Source organism: Hirundo rustica, chromosome 2 (genome assembly GCF_015227805.2).
Source record: "Hirundo rustica isolate bHirRus1 chromosome 2, bHirRus1.pri.v3, whole genome shotgun sequence".
In the NCBI taxonomy this organism is placed as follows: domain Eukaryota; kingdom Metazoa; phylum Chordata; class Aves; order Passeriformes; family Hirundinidae; genus Hirundo; species Hirundo rustica.
Window position 1 is genome coordinate 43,860,104 of NC_053451.1, and position 16,352 is coordinate 43,876,455.

The 16,352-nt window shown below is 38.2% G+C and overlaps 1 protein-coding gene across 2 annotated transcripts in view; it reads left to right on the plus strand.

Annotated features, from left to right (window-relative positions):
• Positions 1 to 16,352, plus strand: part of DDX10 (DEAD-box helicase 10) — a 166,945-nt gene that overhangs the window by 96,439 nt on the left and 54,154 nt on the right. For both annotated transcript variants that reach the window (XM_040055438.2, XM_040055439.2), the window contains exons 14-15: positions 8,391 to 8,504; positions 10,709 to 10,870. In XM_040055438.2, the coding sequence (XP_039911372.1) occupies positions 8,391 to 8,504; positions 10,709 to 10,870 (276 nt within the window). The remainder of the gene's footprint in view (positions 1 to 8,390; positions 8,505 to 10,708; positions 10,871 to 16,352) is intronic.

Here is a 16,352-nt window from a genome sequence, read left to right on the forward strand (position 1 = left end):
CAACTTTCCTGGCTTAATTTAATCTGTTTTAGAGAATAGTAGTATACTGCCCAATAAGAAATCTATTCTCACCAAAGTCTTGCACCCGAAGACAAAACTGTAATGAAACTCGGATTCTGATATAATCTCTTGTGCTAACAGTAATCAAAACCATCATGTAAGAGTGAGGTTGCCATAGTACAGGTCTGTCTTTACTGTGGTTTATTTCATCTGTGTCTCTTTTTTTGATCTGAAAGGCAATTTTAACAGGAGCGCACCAGTGTGGTTAGCTGCTGGTCTTGTGGTCATTGTCCATAATGTGATGTGCTGGTTTTGGCTTGGACAGAGTTAATTTTCTTCATAATACTGAGTACGGGGCTGTGGTTTGGATTTATGCTGGAAACTATCAATAGCACAGGGATGTTTTCCTTACTGCTGACCATGGCTTTCACAAAGCCAAGGCTTTTCTGCTCCTCACCTCACCCAACCAGCGAAGGAGGCTGAGGGTGTGGAAGGGTTTGGGAGGGGACACAGCCAGGACAGCTGACCCCAACTGATCCAAAGGGCATTCCAGACCAGCTGACACCATGCTCAGCAGATAAAGCTGGGAGAAGGAGGAAGGGGTTGGGATGTTTGGAGTGATGGTGTTCGTCTTCTCAAGTCACTATTAGGCATGGTGGAGCCCTGCTCTCCTGGAGATGGCTGAACACCTGCCTACCCTTGGGAAGTGGTGAATTAATTCTTTTGTTTGCTTTGCTTACATGCACAGCTTTTGCTTTAGTTATTAAATTATCTTTATCTCAACCCAGGAGCTTTTTCATTTTTACACTTCTTGATTTTTTTCCCCCCACCCTGATGCAGGGAGGGTGAGTGAGTGGCTGCATTGTAGTTTGTTGCTGGCTGAGGTTAAGTCATGATGTGGTTTAGCAATAGTGAATAGTGGTTATTAGAATGTTTTGTTATTTACACTACTTTTGTTTCTCCAGTTGCTATGCTTTTGAAATTATTCATGTCTATGCTATTCTTTATGCTAAGAGTGCTGCTTTTCTTTTCATTACCAACCTGGATATTTCCTTTGTAATTGTTACTGTAAAAGCCATATGCAGTTCTTGATGTAAGGTTTCTCTCCTATAAAATGGTCTCTTGTTAAAATCAACATTATTTCACTATGTTTAGAAAGGAAATAATTAATAGATTTCGTAAGTAATTTAGTAGTCTAGTATTTCCCTGATCAAACTGTGATATTGTGTAAAGAATTACCAACCAATAACTTCAGCTTCTTGCTTTTTCACTATCTTGCTTGAAATCTTGCATGATACTAGTTGAATAAAAACAAAATAGCACATATACTAACACCCTGAAGAAAAAACACCTCAAACCAACAAGACCCCCATCAATCCAGCCTTTGAATTTAAGCCACTGCTTAAAAAATTGAAGATCATGTTGATCTTCATACTTGATTAATGTGCTGTAAGAGTTCATAGAGAAGCAAATAGAAAACATGTAAGGAGTGTTGGGTTTTTTCTTTTGAGTATGTTTACCTATTTCCAGATTTTAACAAGTATGTTTACCTATTTCCAGGTTTTAACAACTGCTGTGGTAAGAGCTGACCTCAGTGACGTATACCAGTGTGTTTGGATAGTGTCTGTGAATTTAAGCTTCCTCATTTAAAACATTTAATTAAAAAGTAAAAACTTTTTGGTGAAGAATACTTCACCAAAGCAAAATTAGCCGCACTTGTGTTACATAAAAAGTAGAACAACAACACAGGCTGACTAAAGAAACTTCTTTTCCTAAGGAAGATTGAGGGAGTTCTTTTGTGGGAGCAGATTTGCCCTGCTGCTGCTTCTCAGTGGCTTTGACTTGGTCTGATGTTCTCAATAATGCAACATGGGCCATGATTTGTGAGCAGTCAGCAGAAATGAGGAAGGACAGAAATAGCTGTCATTCAGAGAGGTGGACTGGAAGTCAAAATAAAGACCACCTAACTACCCCAGATCACGAAGAAAAGCAGCATTCTTGCATCCTCCTGTAGTCATGTGCCATCCCAGGATTTTTGCCTCTTTGGTCCTCTATAAATAGGAATCAAATTGTATTATCAAGAGGAAGCTTTTTGGTTTTTAGTATTTTGTAGGTGCTTGAAGTAAAATTGACAGGACTTCAGAGTCTGACTCTTTTGCTTCTCTTGATGTTTTCTGTCTTACCTTTAGTAATTATGTGTAAAGTTTGTAACTCACTGCTGCTTCTGTGATATTTTAGATAATTTTCAGGAGAAGTGAAAAATACTCTCCCCTCTAAACTTCTCTCTCCTCTATCACAGTTAACCATAGCCTTGTAGTCTGAATTTGGGAAGTTTATGGGGTCGGAAGGTAATGCTTTATGGTTAGGCTGCTTTAGATTAGTGACTGTGGAGGATAGTATTTTTATGGCGCCTGCTGGATGAAAACCATCTCTGCTTTCCATGGCTCGAGGAACCCAGTCCTCTTTTTTGTCTAAGGTTTGGTAGCTTCAGTCTGCAAGCCTTCTGTGGGGCATGACATCCAAGTCTGAATGCAGTAGCTTGACAGAGGGACCTTGGTGATACTGCAAATGTGGTAATACTTGCTCCTCTTGTGGGCAGTTTCTGGAAGAAATACAAAACAAGTCTGTGAAATTGAGTCCCACATTGATTTTTATTTCTCAGAGGCAGGTGCTGTTAAATTCTTGGTAAAGTTATGTAATGATGTAGGGAGAGACTGGAAAATACTTCCAGGTACAGTACCATTCTTCCCAGGAATTGTATGATACAAGCAGGAGGGAGAAGAGAAGCCCACAAATCCTCTAGAAATACAGCAATGCTTGCTTTAGCTTATGGGACTGGAGAATTGATTCTAACTGTTTTTTTTCTATTAATATTTTATCCTGCCATGATAATGTAGGCCTGTCTTTGGACAGCTTTTGTAGTGAGTATTCTGTGCTTGCTTTCAAAGGTGTGTTGAGTTGAAATTAAAAGAAAATTATAGTTAGAAACAAAGTAGCTTTAGGTTGATGATGAGGAACTCTCCAAAGGTCAAAGCACATGTGTTTTGTCTTGGTTATGGTAAGATACTGCTGTTTGATCCTGAATTTCTGAGGATTAGATGCTCAAGTCTGTCTATTGACTTTAAATTTATAAGAAAAAAATACTACACTTTACAATACTAAAATTTACTGACAGCTGTGCTTTTGTGCCCTGTCTCTTCAGAAAAATATTACTATTGAAAAAACAGTAAATCTTATTTCTTAAACTTGTAAGTATCTTAATTTAGAAAACGTTTTGTTGTTGATTCAGCTTAAGATGTTTTAAGCCAGAAATCAAAAGCTCACTCCTTCTTGAGAAAAATAGAAAAGAACTTGCATATTAGCTGTATTGTTACTGATTCTATATCAAAATGTTTGAATTCTCTGTGTTTCTAAGAGCTAGTGTTTATTGTTACTCATTAAATAATCCAGCAAGACATCTCACATGTACAAAAGGAGGAAGAAATTCTGGCTTTAGATTAGTAACAGTAGAAAATCCCTTAACTCTGCAGCTGATCCTACATTTTATGGATTTTTTTATAAACCTGAGTGACTCTTAACTCGTAATGTTTGAGTGTTAAATATAATTTTAAAGACGCTAATTATTGTTCTGGTCTTGTTTGATCAGTCTAACTAGTGCCACATCTTTGTTGAAGAAAAGATGAGATTTGAAGCCTATTGTATTGAGCATGGGGTAAAATGCACTTGCTGATGAGCAGCAGGTAGCCTCTTCTCATTGACAGAGGGGGGTGTGTGCACCAGCTGGTGTTTAAACTGCTCTTAGCAACTTGAGTTCAAATGCAGAATTCCTTTGGTATCTTAACAGCAATGTGAAAGCCTGTGCCCAGATCACCTATGCTGTTTTGTTTGGATCAATGGCTTATCTGATGGAATAATTCAGCTTTAGAAAGGGATTTACTGAGGTAAATAGTAGTTGAGCAGGACCTGCAATAAGCCGATCAGTGTGGACAGCAGCTGTGCCCTTTCGGCTCACTTGAAAATGCCCAGGCCCATGGCTTGCTCTGGCACTAGGAACAGGGTCTTGTTGTCAGCAGAAACCCTCCATTCATTTGTATCTGCTGATGTGATCATACTTCTGCCTGCAAAGCCTGTGACCCCAGATTCCAGCTGTTTACTGGGCAGAGAGGAGTCATGACCCCTGCTGCTTTTGTATTCTCTGCAGAACTTAAGGTTAACAGAGGACAGGGATCTTCTGGCAACCTCCAGCAGCTGGTGGTGCCTGCTACTGTGGGGAATTCTTTATGGAGAAAAGAGATGAAGCCATTGAGAATGTCAGCCTGCTGCTTGTCCATGCTCAGGTATCTCCTAGTGCAAAAGATGAAAATGGGAAATAAGTAAGCAGAATGGCTTGAAAACATAGGGAACCAAGGGTGAGCACTTAAGACTAGGGAAGCCTGAGGTCTCATATCCAGCGATGTTTCACTTTTAATATGGATAAATCAGACTCCTGCCAATGGGAAATTGATGTTTCAATGTAGCTATTCAAAAGCGAGGTCAAAGCAAAGACAGGCAGTGGCATTAGAAATTTGGGTGAGGAGGTTTCAGGGTGTCACGGATCATGGAGGAGGCCATGAGCTGAGATAGATTTAAACAACCCATCCTGCATGAAGACTTAAGCCACTTGGAGAAGCATCTGCCACAGGTATGTTCAATATAAAGCAGCAACCACAGAGGCAGGAAGTAGGGCAAGGGGCTCTTGGAAGGTAGGGAACAGATCCTCTGAAAGATGCTACTGGAGATACATGGAGGGAGAGGGTTAAGTGACAGAAGAGAGACACTTAAGAATTATGTAGGGACTCCAGAAAAATGTGAGAGAGAGAACCAAAGCAGCATTTATGGGACCCCATGATAGCCCCAGGACTCTATACGCTCTATGGCTGATCTGCCCGACTCTTCACCTGGAATATGTAGCCTCCCCCTTGGAACAGGAAATCTATGTCAGAAACCACTGCCCTAACACACCAAAGGTCCCTTCTTCTACTGCTGAATGCTAAAGTCATGTAGTTTGGAAAACTGTGCCTACATCTGTGATGAAAATGTTTTGATATCTGAGCCCATCTGGTTTTAAACTATGAGTCAGTCGGGGGCATGATCTTTGGAGCTGAAGGAGCCGAAAGCCATCAGCTTTGAAGTGTGCTCAGAAAGCTTAACTACCAGTGTAGTGGGTTATCCCTGACTGGATGCCTGGCACCCACCAAATCCTCTCTATCATGCCCTTCTACAGCTGGACAGGGGAGAAAAAATATAACAAAAGGTTCATGGGCTGAGATAAGGACTAGGAGAGATCACTCAATGAATACCATCACAGGCAAAACAGACTTTAATTAGAGTTATTAATTGAAGTTATTGTTAACAGAATCGGAGCAGGATAATGAGTAGTAAAACCAGACCTTTAAAACACCTTCCCCACACCCCTCTTTCTCAGCTCTACCTCCTCCTCCCCAGTGGCACAGGGAGACAGGGAATGGGGATTGTAGTCAGTTCATCACATATTGTTCCTGCTGGTGGTTAGGGAAAGGAGTCCTTCCCTTGCTGCAGTGTGGGGTCCCTCCCATGGGAGTTCTCCGTGAACTCCGACGTGAATGCATTGCATGGGCAACAGTTCTCTGTGAACTGCTGCAGTGTGGGTCAGTCCTTCAAGGACAGGCTGCTCCAGTGTGGGTCACAAGTCCTACCAGAAACCTGCTCCAGCGTGGGCTCCTCTCTCCATGGGGCTGCAGGTTGCTGCCAGGAGCCTGTTCCAGCACAGGCCTCCCATGGGTTCACAGCGCTCTTGTCAGGCATCCACCTGCTCCGCTGTGGATCTCCTCCATGGGCTCCAGGTGGATTTCTGCATCCCCATGGTCCTGCAGGGGCTGCAGGGGCACAGCTGCCTCACCATGGGCTGCACCAGGGGCTGCAGGGGAATCTCAGCTCTGGCACCTGGAGCACCTCCTGCCCTTCCTTCTGTGCTGACCTGGGGTCTGCAGGGCTGTTCCTCTCACGTGTTCTCACTGCACTCTTCTCTGCCTGCAGTTATATCTGTGCCATAATTGTTTTCCCTTCTTAGATATGTTGTCACAGAGGCTTTACCATCGCTTCTGATGGGCCCAGCCTTGGCCAGCAGCACGTTCTTCTTGGAGCCAGCTGGCATTGACCCTGCTGGGCATGGGGAAAGATTCTGGCATCCTCTCACAGAAGCCACCCCTGTAGCCCCCCGGTACCAAAAGCAAACCCAATGCAGTGTCCTAATAAAAACTCCAGTTTAATAACGTAGAGAGTGTGTAGTGGTTTATATTCATGCCTTTTTCTGCGGGTTTTTAAAGATTTTGATCCCTTTGTGTAATGCTACACAAGCAGTATTATAAATCTGCCAGATTCACCCGCTGATCTTACACTATGCTTTTTGAGTCTATAGTGAGGGAGTTTAGCTTCCCATTTTTTTCTTCTCCTCCTCTTGTTCCTTCAGTTTGTTTGGAAATTTATACTATCCCATTTTTTCCCCATGCAACTTGGCAGTATCAAATTCAGATGAAGAAGGGGGAACAAGGTACAAGTGGAAATGTTGCCTTTGTGTGCGTGTAAAGACAGCTCATTGATATTTGTGCTCCTTAGCTGGGAAAACCCTTTTTAAACCAAGTGTAAACAGCTGAAATTCACAGTTAAATATAATTTTGCAAAATACTGGTGTATCAATTCCTGTCTTACAGTGATTTTTTTTTAATAGTAACATATTATGCTGGTACCAACATTATTGACAGTGCAGAAATAAAGATCTGTTTACTAAAAAAAGAAAAATGAAAGCAGCTGCTGAAAGAAAATGCTATGGTAGTGAATAGTATTGTCCCATCACCTTGAAGTACATCTCTCTTTAAATTCTTACTCTGGACAGCTCCTGTTACTGTACTAAGTGGTCTGTATTTTGAGGTAAGGGTTTTATGCTAATGCAGATTCTGAAACAATTTGTGTTTGTAGGATAAGCAGCAGTAATGAGGGCGTAGTGCAGCTTTCTGAGTTTTTACAGATGTACCTAACCAGTACAGTATTTTTGCTGCACAGTGCAGCAAAAATTGTTTGACAATACCGAGGATAAAAGTGCTGCTACAGGTACTATTTTCTATAATAGATATGGTCATTACTTGATATCCCAGTGTAGTAGCTGTCACAAGCCATTTTTCCTGTTAGAAGGACTGTAATTTTTCTCTTTTATAGTTCATATTTCAGTGCATTAGTGTGCTGAGCATAATGACAGTGACTTTCTGAGTTAATGGTTTTTTGCTTCTTTTATAGTGGCTTTTGTATAGAACATGAAAACTGATTAAAACGACTAAAATAAAAAAATGAAAGTGAGAAAAAGTTCAGTTTTTCCTTTTTCTTTTTGGTTGCTTTGACTGCTTTCTGTTATTTATTAGAAGTTTAGACAGTTTAGCGACTGTTTTTCAGGCACTTTTTCCTGTGTAGTGGAGAGATTACAGTCTTTATGGGATGGTGAATAAGTTGTGGGCCTTCTCCTATGGAGTCTCCATGAATTCCTTCAGAATCCCTTTTGCTATAAAGTAGTTTTTGCAATATCAGTTACTGCTTGAAATGTTCTCTGTGTGTTGTGCCCTGGTAGATGTTGGAACACCTTCAGCCTTTGTTCTTGGAAGAGTTTCAGGGTGGTGAATCTCCACATTCTTTAGTTCCCTGATGTTACCACCAGATGAGTGCCTTGGGGAAACTTATAAAGGCCATCTCTGGATTTCACCATTTCTGTGGATCCATTCATTAGTTGCTCTGGTATCTTCAGCACTTTTTTTCCACTACTTTCTTGTATGATGCTAGTAACTTTTGCGATATTTAAATGGTATTTAATTCTAAGTTTGGTAAACACCTCCTGGATGTTCTGCAAGAGACAAAAGTTACAAAGTAGGAATGTTCTTGCTTGGCTACTTGCAGCATTCATTGATGCACAGATAGCTCAAACTGGTTTACTGTGGTGCCTGGGGATAATGTGATGAATTTGGTATCTGATCAGTTGTAGTTGACTTCAACTCAGTTATATTGCATTTCTTGTCTGATGAGGCTTGCTAGCAGTATAAGCTGGTGAATCTAGTGTCCTTGTCCCTAAAAGATTAGTGAGATTTGAATGAGTCAGGTGTCCTGGCGCTGGCAGGATTTAAATTATGCTAAATTTTTATCAGCGTAAATGAATTTCTGATGACATTGCCTGCTTAAAACACTTTTATGAAAAGGTTTGCTGGGTGATTTTTACTGGCAATTACTCATGTTTTAGGAATTAAATTTTAATGCATCTAATTAATTTTAAGGAAATTTGAAGTATACACTCTATGACTAGTAAAAACCTCCTAAGAAAACTTTCTTTTATGCAGACCACATCAAAATCAAAGACGAAGAAAAAAGCAACTAAGACCCAAGAAGCCAAAAAAATCTTGAAGAAGAAATTTAAAGTTAACACAAAAATAGTTTTTACTGAAGATGGAGAGGTAAGATCACTTAAAAGTAATTGTATTTTGGTGGGAATTTAAGTTGTCATTTCTATAAAGTAAAAAACGTACTTTATCTCTGTGTAAAAAGTCACGCTTGGAAAAAATGTGTGGTATTTGTAATTGGCTTACATTTTCCAAAAGTGTTCAGCTTCCATTTCCAATTCAGTTCCATTGGGAAGAAGAGAAACGTTGAGCAGCGACCTCTGTTCATCTTTGTCTGTAAGATACTTGTATGAGAGCTGTAAGTGGATGTACAGAACTGAATCTCTTTTTCTGCCTATTATCTTCAATTTCAGGTGGAATCAAGAGCATGTGGGGTTTTTTTTCTTACAGAAATGTAAATCAATTTTTCTGTAGTTGCTTGCCAAAGCTCCCCAAAGTCTTGAGTTAATGTACTAGGATTAAAAGAAGACCCTGATTGTTTTCACAGCATTCACTATTTCTAGATTAAAAGTTTTGTTAGAAAAGCTAAGGAAGTACCAAATTTCGGCCTACTGGTGCTGATGTAGCAGTGCTTGGAAATTTGCCAGTTATTTGATTGTTCTTTTAATAGAACAATGGAAAAATGTATTGATTTTATACTGAAAGGAACTATTGTGGATGCTAGTCACTCTGGAGTTACCCAGTGGAAGTAATCCCACTACCATGTATCCACATTCCATGAACTTTTCTATCATTTGGTTTCACAGCTTCAGATGCTGTGTATGTGGTTTTTCTGTTTCCAGCACCAAGATAAAAAGTAGGGTGGTTGGGTTTTTTTCCCTCTTTATAATAATTTTATTAAGGCATAAGCTGAAAGAGAGGTCACCTTTACGAGTATATAATTTTCTTTTTTTATTACCAAATAAAATAAAGCATTTTATATTGCAGGTGAAGGTAGTGTAGCCATATACATAATTACTAACATTAGACAGAGTGTAAAAAGTTTTAGCAGTTGCCCCATTTGACTGAAAACGACAATGTTAGAAATTTTTAGATATTCAGAAGCTGTTGTCTCAACTTCAAATTCACATGTGAATTTTTTAGGTATCTATGAAATGAAGCAAAAAGGAGCAAGGATGGAGAGGAAAATAATCACGAAGATTGAAAAGTAGTTTGAAAAGCAATGCAATAGAAAAGGGGTGACATTTAAGGAAACACAAAATTTGCATCTATGGATGTTGTTCTTGCTTTTTTCCCCTGAGCTTTGTAAAATTATGCCTTGAAATTTTACTGTTCTGTTCCATCTGCTTCTCTTTGATAAAGTCCTCTAAAAAATGTATCTTTATAGAAAATACAACTACAGAAACTCAGTTTTGCAGAAGGATGTGGAAACAATGGGTTGGATTTATCCGTACCTGTTCAATAAACACCCTGCGTACATTAGGGAGTCCTAAATGTGTTTGATTTTGCATTTGTACTGAAAGGCATTCTCTATTTTCTGCCATGTACTTTCCTTTCAAGAGTTTGTATTCTAGCAATCCATGAGCAAGAATGATTTTGCAAAGACTTTCCCTCGAAGGTGTGTGCTCATACCGTGAGGTCTAAGCTACTAGATCATAAGATAGATGGGGATGTTTTTTGGTGAATGTGTAGTCTTTGTCTTGAATTTAGAGTTTCAGATATTTAAGGGAAGCTGGATGTGTTCAGTGTGTTGTCCATCAAACATTTCATCAGCATGAGTCATCAAACATTTCCAATACAGTGGTAGTACAATAATCAAAAAACCTTTCTGTTCTCCTTGCTTCCCTCAAAACATGAACCTACAGTCTTGGGGTTTTTTGTGTACTCTGGAATAAAGGCTTGTCTAATTTTTGTCTTGGTTAATATGTTGGAATGTTGATTGTTTACATGAAGGGTACCGCTGGGATTTATTCACATTTTTTTCTGAGAATCATTTCTTGAGAGCAAGTAGTTTTTTTCTCCCTAGATGACTAGCAGGATTAGAAATTACTTGTTCTAATCAGGAAAGGGGACAAAATAAGGGAAGAGATTCAAGTGAATTCACTAAATAGTAATGTGATATAATGGAGACACTACTTTAAAACAGTCATTTTTAACTGAATGTGAGGTTAAATAAGGTTTGTTAATTTGTTTCCTTTGCAGATGACTTTTTTATTTAGTTTGGAAAAATAATGTATTGGAATATTTAGGACACCAAAAACGTGTCGTGAAAAAAATGATTCTAACCATGATTTTTCTTGCTGGCATCTCTAATTCAGTTAGTGCAGCAGTGGCCACCTGTGCAAAAATCCAATTTGGCGCAAGCAGATGAGGAAGATGATGCCAGTGGTATCAACCTAGATAAAGCAAAAGAAATACTGCGTGAAGAAGACAAATTTGACAAAGAAGAATACAGGAAGAAAGTAAAGGAAAAACATAGGGTAAGTTGATTTCTATCTCAATTACTGAAGTACAGAAGTTCTGTGTTGTGGCTTGCTCAGTGAGGAAAAATGCTTAAATACGTTGTGAAATAAATGTAGTACAAGTTCATTTAAATTCTTCCATTTTCTTCAGGACTACACTGCTCACAGGAAAACTGTTTTAATATAAGTAGCTGGATAGCACAAAGCCTTACTCAGCATTAAGTGTTGGTTACAGTGGAGTTTTATTTACAACTTTAAAATTGAATTTAATAAGAGTTTCTCTTTTTTTAAAGCAGTGTTCAGTGGAAGGATTTGTTTCACCAAAAGAAAGTATTATTAGACATATTTGCTCTAAAACCTGCTGGTGGTGAAAGAGTGTCTCTGAAATATCTTCAGACTACCATTGGCTCAATTTATTTATTACATTTCAGCTAGGCCAGTGTGTTAACTTTTTGTGTCAGTGTTGTTATGGCTTTCAGAATTTACTTAATGAATTACTCAAACCACATGATATGATTTTGGCTGTAACTTGAAAAGATCAGTATCTGCAGTCTGGCTTCTCTCTGGCATTTAAAAATGTTTAAGTTGCAGACCACAAGTTTTCCAACTACTTCTCTATTATTTGTTACGGACCAAAGCAGGGTTTTCTGACCTTGCTGTGTACCCGTCATACAGAACACAGCTGTACGTCTTTGAGCTCAGGGGTCATTCTGTTAGTAATTGTGAGATGGGTATGGCATTCTCCAGATAATGGATACATGTAAGAACCCAGGACTATATGTTGTTAAAGGCCTGATTTATACTCAAAGCTTCAAATTTCCAAAGTGTTAGAAAGCATTGTTTTATTGTCCTGCTCTGTCAGTGCTGACTTAATTTGGTTTGACTTTGAACCGATTGTTAGTAGTTAGTGCAAGACCTTCCAGCGTTTGTGAGAGTTTCAATTTGAACAAAATAATTTGGAAGGAATCCGTGAAAGCTTCATGTTTCAGCTATGAAGTATCCTAATGCTAAGCTAATGACAAAGCATACTTCACACATTTAATTTGAAAGTACTCCTCTAATCCTGTTGCAGTCATTTGACAAATACAAAAAAATCTCACCTCATCTTTAGCAAAGGGTTGCAATTGATAGGAGATGAAAAGAAGTTGTTTGCTATGCTCTAAGTGAAATAATAGTCAAGTTTACAGAAAACAATGCAATCAGATTGCAAGGATGCACTTAGTGAACAAGGAAGGAGAGACTGATTCTATCACTTTGCAATCTGTTATTCATATACTTTGAGTACCACCACTGTAGGTTTGACGTCAGACTTCAGTGATAAAATATTTCATTTCTTGGTGTGTTAACACAGCTTCATTGTTGTAGTGCTGAGGAGAACAAATGATATTAACCAGATATTTACCTGCATTGAAGAAAAAATATTTCAGCTGTGGAGATACTATGAAAAGAGAATGCCTATTTTCCAAACTGAGTCAGACAAAATTAACAGACTGGCCACATCAATGTCATGGGGGTTTTTTTGTAATTACGGAAAGTGTCACATGTGAAGCTTCTTGGAGATTAGTGCATGAGTGGCTTTCATGCTCCACCTATTATCCTTTATGAAATGAAATAAAATAAATAAATGATAGTATATAAAAAAGAAGGAAATAGATTAAAAAAAAAAAAAGACCTCTGTTTGACATTCTGTAAAATGATTGTTTAGCATTAAGGGCTGCCATTCAGTCATTGCATTACTGACACATCTGACATGGTTTAGATTTTTTATTTGAAACTTTACAGTTTGAGGTGAAAAATACTTATGTAAATACTTTGTACATAATGAAGAATTCAGTTACCTGATTGTCATTTAATTATTGAAATCATCTTACAATAGTTTAGAATCCTAACATCCAAATTTAAATGAGATGAAACTTGCAAAGGAAGGGGCAGGAAGGCGATGGGTTTTACTCTGGTAGAACCTCATTTGCCTTCCCATTGTCTCATTAACCTTGTGGTTAAAGATGAAACTCTCTCCTCACTACAAAAGGCATTCAGGATACCAGTTCATTTTGTGTATTAATTAATATAGGCTATATAAGGTAAGGCTGTCATACAGATTGATTCTCCTGCTCTTCGTTACTACTAAGCCATCCATTTATGTTTGGGATTCTTGACAGTCAGCTGTTGCTTCTTAGGAGACAGCTGTAGTAGTCATTATAAGGAAAATATGCTGAGCCCTGCTCTTCTGTCTCATCCAAGGAGAGACAGGCATGCCTCCTTTCTCTTGGGTCATCTTAAGCTGGTCCAATGATCAGAAGATGCCTTCTTCCAGTAATTCATGAAAAAGCTACATAGTTACTAGGTGGAGAGGATATTACTCAATTTTTTCATTACCAGAAAATATGTAGTTTTTAAAATTCACACTGTAGGGTGAAATTCTATGGCATAATTCAGTAATCATAGATAAATGTTATTTTAGCCATTTCAGCCATTGTTTTTTCTTTAATGTTTTTGGAATTTATTGTGTTGTTGATGGGACAAGTCATCTGTCCTTCATTAACAGAAGAATTCCAGGGGAAAATTTGAACTGCCTCACAGGAAAAGCAAGTTAGATGGCCATTTTCACAGTGACTTCCCAATGGTATTTAAAATTTCTCCTACCTCATAAGGTTTTCACTCCCAAAAGGTAATTGCTCAGCAGCAGATAGTAGTTGAGTTTGAATATTTGGCTTACATCTCAGGGATATGAAAGAAGAAGATTGCAAGTCTTTGTATCATGACTATGCTGCAGAAGCCTGATCAGGTGCTTGAAGATTGTCCGAATTTGCTATTAAAAGTTTGGTTGTTTATGTAAGCCTGACAGGCAAGTGGTGTAAGTTATTTCTTACCCTCATTTGGAGGGAGTAGGTGAAACCTAAAAGATGAACATTCAAATGTGTTACCAGTGAAGGATATGAGAGCAGTAAAAAGACTAGGAGACTTCATTTTTAAGACTTGGGATTTTCTGTAAGTGTGAATGTCTTAGTGCCCTTTCTTGTGGCATTGAAAGAGGAGCTTTTTAAAGTCACCTACTTTAATCCCATCTTATATATGCCTTTGTTGGCATTCAGCAGAACCCTTTATACAAAATCTTAAATCCATCACTTGTGACTGTCATTGCTTCTCTTTAAATCCTCTATGCCTCACCGTGAGCCAAAATACACCATGTCGTAACATGAACTCTGTTATCCGACCTGTCCTTTCTGCAGTAATGCTAATTATTTAATCCCATCTTTGTTTACCTTTCCTTCCTGCAAGCAGACTGCTGAAGATCCTTGTCCATTTGACATGTTCCAATATCAGATGTGACAACTCTGTTTCTTGGTTCTCTGCCTCAGCTTCTGAATTCTCCTACAACTCTCTTTTTCCTGGCTTTTTGAAAAAAACATGGCTGAATCTTTTCTTTCTGCTTTTGCTCCATTCTTCATCTTTGCTTAACATTTTAATCAACTTAACTTTCTTCTGTTTCTTCACTTACATCAAGTTTCAAATACATCTTGATTCATATTTCCTCTTCTTAATTCCTTTTCTTCCCTACTGCAGCTGATACCTGGTGTAGTTTCCTGGGGTGTCTGGCAGTCATGTGGGTTTTTTTCTTTTCCTTTAAATCAAATTTTGAAACATGCTAAATCTATTAAAGTTATTAAGATTAGCAGACCACTAGAGACAAATGCTTTTTCATTCTGTATAAATCAAATGTAGCAGTCTGATACACTGTTATGTACATGTAATCATAAAGCCCCTCAAGCTGAATGTGTGCTAATACCTGAAGTCTTTACATTGGCTTTGAAATGGGGACTTACAACAACAAAACAATTTACAGAAGGCTATAAATGCAGATGTTATTTCATCCACCTTTTTTTTTTTTTTTTTTAAATCTGGCAGGTGGGTTCAGGTTTTGATTTAGATAATGAGTGGATGTAGAAAAAGCAGTGTTTTCATAAAGCTTGTACTTTTACTCATCTTCAATTGAGAATCCCTTTCTTACAGTTTCCGCAGTATAATCTTTAAGATTAGAGGTCTGTGGGGGGAGAAAAAGTGAGCTTCTTAAAATCAAAGCATCCCCAAAATAATTTTTTTTTTTTTTTCCAAGGGAACATGGCACATAAGCTTATTAAGAACTTTCCTTGCAAAGCTGTTTGTGATGAAGAAGAAAACTAATCAGAAAGTATCCACAGGCCATTGCTTTTCAAACCATTTGTGAGTGTAATTTAAATGAGCACAGTTTCCTGTAGGATCAGAAAAATGTTTTGATGCATTCATGAGATGCTCGGATTAGAAGAGTTGTATGTTGCAGTGCCTTAAGGCTTGTGGCAACTTGCGAAGCATCTACACTGTAATTGGGTTTCCTTCATGGGTCTCACATTTTATTATCCTCTCCTACCTCTGCAAATCTGGAAGAACTGAAAGTGAAATGGATAAAAGTAAATAAGACTCTGAGGTATGATTGTAGGGTAATTAATGCTTAGTGAAGTTTTGGAAACAAAGTAAATTTTAGTGATTGAACACAAGGGAGGGACAGTAACACTGATCAAGATGATGTGAAAAGAATTCTGCATTAATGGCTCTTTAATGAAAGCCATTTGAAATGTGTAAAATGTTATAAACAACAATAATAGGGAAAGTGAATAAACTATTCAGAACATGTTTTGGTACTCCATTTTTCAAGTTTTCAACTGAAAATGCAGTGTTGTTAGGAGGGAAATAGTGGCAGAGAGGGATTCATCTCACTTCTTAATAACCTCTCTTTCCCTGTACTAACTCAAGCTCAGAAAAATGCCCACTGGTGCTGAAGGAAAAATGAATAGGAGCCTCATTTCTTACCTCTCTTTCCCACGAGTAAGATATGCTGTGAATTTTGAATGATCAATGTGAAAAGGCTAGAAATATTTTTTAAATACAATTTTATTTGGGCAGTATTAGTAGCAGTCAAGCTGAGACTGTCTTCAGGGGTCTGATACTGCAAGATGCAGTAGTTCTGTACCTCCCTGGGAGACCTTAAACAAATATATTTATAGAGAGATGACTCAGTTAGACTGTGGGTGATGGGGGATCTTTCAGAAGGTACTGCACTGTACCACAAGTCTGTATTTTAAATGTAATATATACTTTGTATTTTTGAGACTCTTTGCACAGTCTTCCAGGGATACTGATGTTGCTCAAAGGAATCTGGCGATATTATTTTGTGGCCCTTGTGCCACTAAAATGATCTTGATTTGTACCACTTGAAATTTGGGGATATATTTTCTCGAAGTTTTGCTTATGCTGTTCTTAATTCCATAGAAAATGCAGAATTATTTTTAAAACTGTACTGAAACAGACTACCTCTCTTTGGTTTGTCTCCTGCGCCCTAAATGCATTTGTTAGTGGCATAGTGCATAATTTAAATGAGGAAACGCTGCGATGTTTCACCCTTTGCGTGTTTGATCTTTATTAACTTCATTAACTGTTTCCAAGGCTAAAAGAGAAAACTTGTACC